At 42.1% G+C, this 11,617-nt stretch overlaps 1 protein-coding gene across 1 annotated transcript; it reads right to left on the reverse strand.

The window, feature by feature from the left end:
• Positions 1-461: 461 nt before the first annotated feature.
• On the reverse strand, positions 462-9,703 carry PTGDR (prostaglandin D2 receptor). The gene is made up of 2 exons (XM_019646252.1): positions 8,531-9,703; positions 462-2,387 (listed from the first exon to the last, which is right to left on the reverse strand). Exons 1-2 carry the CDS (start codon positions 9,434-9,436, stop codon positions 2,151-2,153), a joined length of 1,143 nt encoding a protein of 380 aa, XP_019501797.1. The 5' UTR covers positions 9,437-9,703; the 3' UTR covers positions 462-2,150.
• Positions 9,704-11,617: the final 1,914 nt, after the last annotated feature.

An 11,617-nucleotide genomic window follows, 5' to 3' on the forward strand; every position in this document is an offset into this window, starting at 1 on the left:
TAACTACTGGGATTTCTATTCTCTACTATAACTGCTTATGTGCCTGTCTCCCCCACTGGACAATGAGCAGCTGATGGGCCAGCACTGAGTCTTATGTATTCTTTTCCTCAGTACCTAAGGCACTAGGTATGTGTCAATTAAGACTTATTTAATGAACTTATGAATAAGTCAATGAAGATCACCGAAGAGTTGACTTTTAACTTAACATGGATTTCATCAGGATAGCATGTCTACGTTTTGTATTAAACAGAAAGGATCACTAAGTCCTTGGATAAACCTATGCACACTTTTTAAGGTAATATAAATGCTAATCAAACAGCCTATGACAATCCGCACTATTAAACTGTTAGAGAATAAAATACCGCTGGAAACTGTTTATTCAAAAAAGAAAACTAAACACTTTTTTTTAAAGAAAAGTAATTTTTTCTACAAAATATTATAGTTATGTTTATTGATCCAATTACCTTGACAATTATCATACCACATCTTCCAAAAAGAAAGCACAAAAAAGATGCACTTCCTCTGACAATAAAACATATATGTACTTACACATTAAATATACAAACGAAAGTTAAACTTTCAAAATGACTGCATTTTTTCATCACATCATACTCTCAACTTATAATTCACATATTTCTAATTTGGCCATTTCACAGTGTTGCTATAGAAAAATACCCCACACATATGTATCCAGATTAATACCATCACTAAAACAAACCAGAGGTGAAAAATGGGGTTGCTGCTAAGCTGGAAATAAGGCAAATACTCTTGTCTTTGGAACAGATAGCTGAATGGGAATCTCGGGTCTATTAAAATGTAGTCGGCTCTCCATTTCAGAGTCTGTGTGTGTTGGGGTACAAAAGGACTCTGAGGTGCTGAAACCCTGCTCATGTCCCCCATCTGTTCCTTTATCTAAAGTGAGTTTTCACCTGTGAGCTGTGTTTAGAGTCTCCTGTTCAGTTTAATAACTGCAGCTGTATTTTCCCCACTTTTCCCTTTTGGTCCTAGTGTTGCTAACCTTTGTAAACATTCAAATGAACAATTAAAGTGCTCAGTTGTGCTCCATCTGAGCCCATCCTGCTCTATTTTGGAAAGTATATAGCTCTCAGGAACCTCACTAAGATCTTACTTCCTCCACAAAGAGCAGAAAATGGTTGTTAATAGGTAGATGTTAATTAAGGTCATTGCCACCACCCTCAGCTGAGGTTGAGGGAGACCTGGGTGGGCTTTTTGATGTGCGAATGCCCTGCTGCTTCACACAACCACAGGTAGTAAACAGGGCTCTCTGGTAAGTCACACATCACTGTTTCTCAAAGAAGCATAAATCCCTCCCCCAGAGAAGTCATTCACATGATAAGCTTATGAAACCGAGGTGCCAAAATTGAAACAATATTTTGTAGCCCACTCCAAAATTTTGATTCCTACTGACATTCCTGCTTCAATATACAAGGAACTGGACTTTAAATGATAAAAATCATTTTTTCTTCTCTGGGTCGTGGGCAGTCACATCTTGCCTTGTGTCTACTTATTTATAGCTTTGCCTCTCCACGTGAGGCAGTGAGCACCTTCCAGGAGGTGGCTGCACAAGGCCCCTCCGAACTCCTGATTTGTCTACATTTCCCACCTCACTTCTCTGAGGAGTGTCTATAATTCAGGCATACTTACACCAGTTGGCAAAGAAAAGAATTAGACGGGTAATTGTGATACAAAATAAATGAATCCGGTTTCACTAGAAATGAATCAGGTAAGAATTTTAAAAACACCCATCACATAACTGTAGACAGCAGTGTTTCTATTGGGTTTAAATAAAGACCTGGAAGTCTCAAGACCTTTCTAAAAAATTAGGGACACCAAGTACAAATGTCATAACAATATCATCTCTTTAAGACTTATAACATTGTTTACAATATATGAAATTTTAGTCACTGTTAATGACCTGAAATGAAAAAAATCTACTGAACTGGTTCATGAATCTAGAGTGACAATACATTGTTCAGATATCAAATACTTTTGAAAATACCTTTAGATGTTTTGTTATGGGAGATAACTTTTAAGGATTTAGTTGTAAGAGTTTTTGTTTTTTTTTTGTCGTGGTTCTTTGATGGCAAGTGTGATACATGCCTCAGCTTACCAGAGAGTGTAAAACATTGTCATAGGCTGGATTCCATGTTAGTTCGGTAGGAATTGCTGTGACAATTTCTATACCTAAGAGGCCTTATGAAAATCTTGTGAAAAAACATCCGAAATACTGATGTTCTGAAAATGATGAAAATCCAGGGGTCCACAATTGAGATCACAGATAGAAAACGCAAGGCACAGAGGTCTTCGGCTTCGGAAGTTTCATTTTTCTTGTCAACATCTATAAATGCTCCATAGTAAGCACGATACTGTTTTAAAGAAAAACATTACATTATAATATCGAAAGGTTGATGGCAGCAATATATTCAACTAACTTCACTTAGGACACATTATTTTTAAGAACATTGCAGCTCGGCTTGGAATATTCAGTTTTGGAAAATGTATAAGCAGCTAAGGCCGCTGCAGCTGATGGGTGCAAACAAGGAACCTGGAATGTACAGGGCCAACCTGGGAGGCTCAGTGGAGGTGAGAGACCTCATCCAAGTCCCCGGAGGCTGTTCTATCTGCCGTGAGCACTGGAATTTCCAGGTTCCTGCTAGGCCATGCAGAAGAAGAGCTGAGGTGGGACAAATCCAGTCACCAAATCTTTTACAAACAGGGTCACCACATCACCACACTTCCATAAATACAAAGATTCTTTTCCATATTCTCTTCAGTTCTTACTTTCTTCTGCCTGTTTCCTATCCTCTCTTATTAGTTAGCTCAGAAATTAGTGACACTTGTGAAATGTCACAGGTAAAGAGACATCATTAAACAGAAGTTTTTAGTTGATGTGAAGAGACAGGAAATACTCCAGTGAAAAGACAAACTTGCAAAAGGACCGGTTCAACGCATGTAAATTACTTACTCTTAGCATCTTAGCATAGATGGTTACCTTTCTGTGGTCAACATCCTCTTTTCAGACTAGGAAAAAAAAAAAACCCATGCATAGAAATATAAGCCTGCTTACCTGTGCCCAGTCACTCCTCTTATCCTGATCCTCCCTGAGGAGGCCCTGCAAACTGTCTTATCCCGTGGCTTTTCCTGCCATTCAGCCAACACTGCTGCCTGGACAAGCACCACTACTGCCTCCCACTCCCTTGGAGGCCAGCCACTTCTTCTTGATGCTATTATACTCCTTGTGCCGACTGAGATTCTAAATCCATAATGGGACAAAATGGACTCTAATGGGACAGAATATGCAAACTCAACATTTTGGGGAGGGGGGAATATGAATAAGTGAACACACCAGACCCATTTAGGGCAATCAAGGGATATCTGCTGGAGGAGATGTGTTTTCCCCTAATTGTTTCCTTATCTTGTCACTCTCTTTTCTGCAGAGCACTTCAGTGGGCTCAGCTACTCCCATCTAGTGCTCTTAGGAAGATATACTTCTACCATATCTGGAAGCTCTTTCCTATCATCATTGCTTAATAATACTAATAGTACTGATAATGGCTAATGCCCATGTTCCCAGGCACTTTGACAACTTCATTTCATCCTCACAAAAATCTTATTAAGGGAGTATGATCATTATCTCCATTTTACAGATGTGGAAACTGATTGCATGCCCAAATCCTACCTCTTTACAAGGTCGACCTCAAATATTACCCCTTAAGCATATCGGCTTTAGAGTCTGACTATCTGGGTTAGATAGAATCTCCTCAATAGCTGTGTGACTTCAGGCAAGTTATTCCACTTCCTCATCTATAGAATTGTACCTACTTTCCAGGATTGTTACGAAATTTGAATAAGATGTTATGAGTAAAACCTTGACAAAAGGTCCTAGCATATAAAAGAAACCAATAATTAAATATTATTTTGTCAATTAGGAGTGACTCCTTTCCTTCTCTAAACTCCCTTATGGCCCTAATCACTCCCTCCCAACCCTGGTATTACAGCAGATGTGAGGTTTTTCTCATTTTATATCCCCACAATGAATGACAGTGTCTTGAATGTTGTAGGTAATGAATATGTGCTGAATGGGTAGATGATGACAATAGCTATGCACTTAAGTTGATTTAAAAAGCAAATGCTTTATGTAAGTTTGTCTTTAGATTTGCTCCTTTCTCCTCCAAGTGCAGTACAACAAAATATAATTCCATATATTTGAGAATATTTGATTAGTTGGGATCTTGGTAACTGAATGGTACTTATATAATTAAAACAAACCTTTTATTTCTAGACAGTATTTATCCAAGTCAATTCTATTGCATATTATTAAGTTATTTGTATTTTCAAGTCACTTGGTTTGTATTAGAAGTGTATGGCTCTATACCTGGCCTTTCAATTTAATGTAATTTATATTTATTTTTTGAGCTTACTAAAAATACAACACAAATTAATTTATGACAGTGAACTGAAGTATATAGTCTATTAATTCTCACAAAATATCAATTTGAACACAATTTAGACTTTTTAAAAAACCTGTCAATCAATAATATTCTCTAGGACATACTTCATAAACTGCTCCTATAAGAGATGGCTAAAATGACCAACCTCATAATACACCTGGCATTTTTTAAGTAGCTCCATTTACACAAAGAAATTCCGTGTGAGAAGAGCGCCCTCTGTTGGATTTAGGAGTCCATGAGGAACTGCTGTTGCCGACTAGCTGGAGACTGATCTTGCTGGGATATTTCTGTTCCGGGGAGCTCTCTGGATTCTAATGCCATCTTCTATCCAGTCCATCCATCACAGCACCCGACATTGTCCCCTGCTCGAGCCTTTTAAATCCACTTCCAATTCTTTTCCCTGGGCCCGTCTCCTGCCTACCATTCCTTACATGCTTCTAACAGTCTCCTTTGGCAGGAGCATCCCACCCATTCTTTCTTTCTGCAGCAAAATGAAACACACACACACACACACACACACACACACACACACACACACACCTTATCACTACATGTAGAATGTCCTCTATCACTTCTCTGACTCCATAGATTTTGGTAAATGCAATTCCACAAGCTCATACTTATCTTTATCTGGCTTCTAGACTTCTCAACCAACACATTTAATTTATACATGAACGCCCTGCCCTCTCTCGTCCATCCTTGTTCCCCTACCAACAACCCCCAATGCAACTGTGGCGTCCTAAGGTAAGACTAATTTTGACGAAAATATGTTAGAGAATTTGCTTCATTAGAGAATATGCTTCAAACTGCCTCTGAAGCTCATCCCATATTCTCTATACTTTCTTCCTACTGTATCAAATTGGAAATTTGAAAACTTAATCTAGTTAAGTATCTTGCTCTAATTCAGCATTACAGCAGAGTTAATTTAAAAAAAATTATACTGCAACAAACTTTTCACTGGCTTAATGAAATACAATATTTATACTATGAGTAAGGATTTTTTTTTCAAATCTTTCCCTTTTCACATACTGCCTTATTTTCTCCAGTCACTAGGTCCATTCCCTAAAAAAGTGATTTTCAAAGTGTGGGAGTCTCCAATACCCTTTCAGTACGTCTGTATGGTCAAAACTACATTCATTAAAAAGGACGTTGTTTGCTTTTTTCACTTTCATCTTCTCATAGGTGAACAGTTTTACAGAGGCTATGTGACATGTGATAACACCAGCACTCCCATGGCTAATTGAATATGTGTTTGTGTATTCTTGTGTTTTCTAGACCTTTCTAAGGTAGTAGGTTCAAGAAATACATACGAATGTGCATTTTCACAGTCCGTTCTCAGTATTTCTGAGCTCTTAATATGCTTTTTTCTTCTGTTTTATCTGCTATAATTTCTATAACTTTATTATCATTCATTTTATCATTTTGAAATCCAAAAGTTTCCCTTGCACCTTTGCAAAAACACAAGAAGTACATTTTGTTAATTTGTTTTGCAATAATATTTTTAAATTTTTCTATTTTTAATTTCTAATATGATAAATACTGATGCATATAATGCACATAATAAAGCTCTTTAGGTCCTTAATTATTTTTAAGAGTAAAAAGGGGTCCTTTAAGTAAAACAAGTTTGAGAACCACTGCCTTAGAATATAATGCTATCTCCTGAGAAGGCCATATTTCTAAATTAATTTTCTATGTCCAGTAGGCAATAATAATAATTGGAAATAATAATTAGTGATAATAGTGACACTAATTTTTTTAGGCCACCTGGTTAGGTGCCATATATATATATATATATATATATGGCTTCAAATCTTCATAGCTATAGAAGAAGTATGGTTACCCTCATTTGAAGATGAGAAAACTGTGGTTAGAAAGGGTAAATAAGCCACCACCATCATTATTAATAAGTGATGCAGCCTGATTCAGATTCTTGTCTGATGCTGAGGTCCTTATCCTTTCTAAAAAATGATTGTTCCTATAAGAATGCTGTCTGCATTGCATATCTTTGGAACTTACAAGTTTTTAGGGAATCACTTTCAAACCCATTATTTCCTTCAATTTTCGCAATCCCATATGAGTTATTTAAATCCCCTTAGAGATGTGTCCAAATGCAATGTTCTTTCTACCATATTATGCTGCTTTTTGATTATTCTTACTAAAAGCATTCAAACTCAGGACATGATATCCATGCAGTTGGCTATTGTCTGCTTCTGTCACAGCACAGGAAAAGAAGGCTGTTACTTCAGAGCAGGGACTGCAGACATTTTCTGTGAAGGGCCAAACAGTAAATATTTTAGGTTTTATGGGCTAAGAGGCAAATAGTGAATATTTGGTAGGTACTTATATGATGAGAGAAAACACATTTTCACAAGTTACACTGATGAAATTCAAAACATAATCATAATCATAATTAGCTACAAATTTTGTAATACATGTCTACTAAGAAGAAAAATAAAAGTGTATTTGTGTGTGTGTGTGTGTGTGTGTGTGTGAAGTAATATTTGACTGCATTTGCGTTCTGAGTTTGTGTGTCTTGTCATCAAATTGATTGCAAATTACATTTGAGAAAACTATTAACTCCAGAGCTGTACAAAAACAGCAGGCAGGATGGCTGTGGCCTGTGGGCTGTGGTTCGCCAATTCCTGCTTTAGAGTGTGCTTCTCCAAATGTTACCCCCAGATCTGCTAGCAGTGTCCACCTCACCTGGTAACTTGTTAAGAATGAGAATTCTTCAAAAACGTCTAAATCAGAAACTCTGGGAATGGGGCCCAGTCATCTGTGTTTTTAAAAGTCCTGCTGATAATTCTGAGCATGGTAAAGTTTGAGAACCACTGCTAAATATCTAAACCTATATCCATATCTATTTTTTTAGATACAGATTGATTGATTGATTTCTTTCTTTATTTTGGGGAGTTCTGATCCTAACTCTGTATAATGATGCCACTACAGACCATGCATCCTCCCTCCCACATTAAGGCCTTCATATAAAGGAAAATCTCATTGTATTTCACCTTCATCCACCCTTGAAAGGGACATCCAAAATTGCTATGTTGCCATAAAAGACTTGACTTTCCTATTCACAGAAGTCTCAGAACTCCAAAGACATTGAAATGCCAATGTATTGATAAAATGTTGTTCATGTTGAACAACTACATTAATGGGGGGGGGCGGGGGGGGGAGAGGGAGAAGAGTAATGCTGAAAATGTTTTCTCAAACCTCAGCCACACTTGTAGGTGTCTTGGCGGGGATCCCAAGAAGAAATACCTTCAAAACCATGAGGTAAGTTGAAACCCCAAGATAATGGCTTTCATGTCACCTTGCTTGCCAAGATCGAAACAAAACCAACCTGTCAAAACAAGTTATCAAAACGACACCAGTGGCTGAAAGGTACTTTCACATCTGCCTGTCTAAACAGCCTCTCTGCCTTTATCACCTCTAACGTCTGCGGTTGTAGCACCAGAAATAGCATCCAGACGCCTCAAAGTTTACGAGTTTTTAAAAGCCAAACCTATGCTTTTAGTCACTTACCTCTGCAAAAGACTCTGGTAGGATTACATCTTCCCGCATCCCCTTTGCACACCAGCACCTGGGAGAACTCCCAGATGCCATCTGCCCATTTCTGACGCCACTAAAATCACGGGCAGCTATCACGAAATAAAACATTAACTAGCCATCGGGAAGTAGGAAAGGACTCATATTGCCACGGAGGAACCAAGTCCTGCTCCTCAGCGCTCCGAGGCGCAAAAATAACAATCTTCCCAGAGGGAAGCAGAGAGGAGGGGGTTCTGCCAACTGGAGGCGTTTCGCGGAGCTTAGGAGACACCATCGAACCCTGTCTTTCCCTTCCTTTCTCTGACTTCCCTCTTCCCTCTCAACATACTGGGTTATATTTCTTGGAGCTGTGGAAGGAAAACTGGATCTGGGGAGCGCAGCAACAAACCCTCCAGGCCCAGGGCGCAGCTTCTCTGGCGCCCCGTCCAACACGCCCCACCCCTCCCGCTGGGCGCCCGCCGCCCGACGAGCTCCAGTCCCCCGCAGCTTGGCGAGGAGCGACTCACAATTAAAGGCAGGGAGCACACGGTGAAGAGCACTGTCATGAAGGCCAGCAGCAGGAGATGATCTAGCTCCTCCAGAGGCTGCGGGGACGCCTCTCTCTCGCCGGCTCTGGGCTCCGCGCGCTCCTTGATGCCGGAACGCGGGAGCCGCTGCAGCCGCCGGTGCATCGCGTAGAGGTTGCGCATGGCGCTCAGGTTGCATAGCACGATGGCTAGGACCAGCAGCGCCATGAGGCTGGCGTAGAGCACCGAGTAGCCCAGCACCGACAGCGAGCGCTCCTCATGGACCATCTGGATAAAGCACCAAGTGCCGGGGCAGTACTGCACAAACTTCCCGAAGCCCGCGAAGGGCAGCGCGCAGAAAGCCAGGCAGAAAGTTCCCACGACGGGCGCCACCAGCACGCCCCGGCGCAGGGTGATGTGCTGTCGGTAGAAGAAGGGGTGCCCCAAGGATAGCCAGCACTCCAGGGCCATGGCCAGGAGCTGCAGCGTCGAGGCGAGCCCGAAGAAGGACATGATGAAGGCGAAGGCGTCGCACAGCGACCTGTCAGGCGGGGGAACCAGCCCCCACAAGCTCCTGTTCTGCGCGTAGGCCGCCAGCACGAAGGGGCTCACCAGGGACTTACCCAGCAAGTCGGTGACAGTCAGCCCGCACACCAGCACGTAGAAGACCGAAGGCGGCGGGCGCGGTGAGCGCAGCGAACACGACCCAAGCCCCGAGCGCGCCAGTAGCCCCAGAGCCAGCAGGTTGCCCAGGAGGCCCGCACTGAAGAGCACCCAGCCCATTGTCGCCGAGTTGCCCTTCTCCACCGAGGTGGTGTTTTGGCAGCGGTAGAACGACTGCATGATGGTGGGCTGCGGGAGGGCCAGGGCCCCGGCGTCCGGGTGCGTAGAGCCCCGCCGCTCCATGCGCGCCTCGGGAGGAGAGGCTGCGCCGCTGAGGAAGCTCCGCGGGCCGCCGGGTGTGCCAGACAGCAGGCACCTCTTATCTAAACTCTCAGGTCACACCCCTCCTCGAAGGGCGGGACGTGCAGCTCGCTGCGCACCCGACGCTGGCTCTGCGGAGCGCGGAGCAGCCAAGCGAAGAGCTCGGCACCAAAGCTCCGGGTCCTAAGGAGAGACAGACCCTCGTGCCCAGAGTCGGATAGAAAGAAGGAAAGTAGCCAGAGTCCGAGCATCCCTGATCAGTCCTTCCTGCGAGGCAAGAGAACTACTGAAGTGGAGGGGAAATTAAGCAGGAGCTTACTAGTAAGGGAGGATGCGGGTGCAAGGAAGTGGTGGTGGAACTCTGGGGGCGGCTGAAGAACGCTGAAGATAAAGGCAGTGAGGAGGCTGAGAAAGGCTTAGCACCTAGTTTTTGAATTAGTGCGTTAAGGAGGGTATCAAGGGAACTGACATTTGCACAACACTTAATTAAGCCTTAGCGCAAACTCTCCTCTGGATCCGTGCACCCATGAAAAATGACCTTCATTGCGGAGGTAAGGATACAGACCTTGGAAGATTAAATGATCTGCCCAAGGTGACAAAGCTAGTAAGTGGCAAAGCTGGACCTGAAACCCAGATCTTATATTTATAGAGTCTTGGCTTCTCCTCCCAAAAGGTTGGCCAGATTTCAGGGAAGTGGCTGCAGGGAAAACCAAGGGAGATGTTGGCCCTGAGTATGTGAATCACTGGTTGTGTAGATCCGGTGGGAGGAGTATGGAAAAGAGCACTGATGCTGTCATCAGTGGTTTCAAGTCCTAGTTCTGCTACTGACTGCCTGTGTGATCCTGAGGGACTTGCTTAACCTCTCAAGAAGTAACATCTAGCCAACCTGACTGGCTCTTTCGAGGCATAGGAATAACATCTAAAGTGCAGACACGTAAGAAGTGCTCAGTACAATGCAATTGTCAGGATTCTCATCTGTTTTAGGGCAGCCGTTTTCGTAGCTGATGTTTAACTGCAGTTTTTAGAGTAAATTTTGAAACCATAAAATAGTAGACTCGATTTAGAGCATTCTCACTCTGGTTTGTGACTCCTAGAATACATTTCTTCCCTTCTGACCTTTGAGTTGGCTGTGTCACAGAGGCAAGGGAGTTCGTTGTGACAAATCTGATTTATTTTTGTAATTGTCACTTGATACCCTGGGATAGAAACCAGCTTTGTATGTGGAATTTGAGTGGGATGACTGGGGTCATAGTATGTGAGCGAGTAGATTATGCCTTGGCTTGAAGAAGCTCATTTCTAGGCTGAGTACCTGTTCTGATGGACAGACCCAGGGAGAGAGCAAGACCCTTGAGCTTTGAATGTGAAAGCCTTAAAGGTAGTCAGAGAACCTGCCTCCAGACTTAAAGCCTGGCCAGTAATTCTGGCCACCAGGTGGAGACAAAGAGACCAAGCTTCGGAATGAGATAGTTCTGAACTCTATCACTAGCTGTGTGACCTGCAATCTCTCTGAGTTTGTTTCTTCATAAATAGGATATGGGACTTATGCTGACCTCACAGTATTGTAAAGTTGAGAAAGCATAAAGTGTCATAGAATAATAATAATAATAATAATAATAATAATAATAATAATAGAAGCGAACATTTATAGGCCCTTATATATGCTGGCCACTTTCTAAGCCATTCACATCTATTCACTCAATTAGAAGGCCTTCCACACAGCTGGTTCCCTTGTCTTCCACCTCCCTCTCATCCCTGCCTCCAGCCCCTAATGAATAATGATGGGTTTGGAAGAGCCCACTTGAATTAATGAAGTGAAAAAAACAAAAGGCTCTACAATCAAAAGACACAAATATCTGATAAAATCTGAGATCTCTACACACATACACACACACACACACGCACACACACACACACACACAATTTATATCAACTACAGGATGTTCACAGTTTCCTGAAGTCCCACCATGGTGCCCAGAAAAGGCCCAGGAGACTAGCTTAAGAATCTTCCTCTAAGGCAGTGGTTCTCAACCTTCCTAATGTCGTGACCCCTTAATACAGTTCCTCATGTTGTGGTGACCCCAACCATAAAATTATTTTCGTTGCTACTCTATAACTGTAATTTTGCTACTGTTATGAATCGTAATGTAAATATCTTTTTGTTTT

The sequence above is a fragment of the Hipposideros armiger genome, unplaced genomic scaffold (assembly GCF_001890085.2).
Source record: "Hipposideros armiger isolate ML-2016 unplaced genomic scaffold, ASM189008v1 scaffold_5, whole genome shotgun sequence".
Taxonomy (NCBI): Eukaryota; Metazoa; Chordata; class Mammalia; order Chiroptera; family Hipposideridae; genus Hipposideros; species Hipposideros armiger.

Excerpts from the sequence above, each read along its gene's own strand:
- PTGDR (XM_019646252.1), bottom strand. The coding sequence starts at position 9,436 with ATGGAGCGGCGGGGCTCTACGCACCCGGACGCCGGGGCCCTGGCCCTC. Across the intron at positions 2,388-8,530 it reads TGTGCTCCCTGCCTTTAATT|TATCGTGCTTACTATGGAGC; the intron begins GTGAGTCGCTCC and ends TCTTTAAAACAG.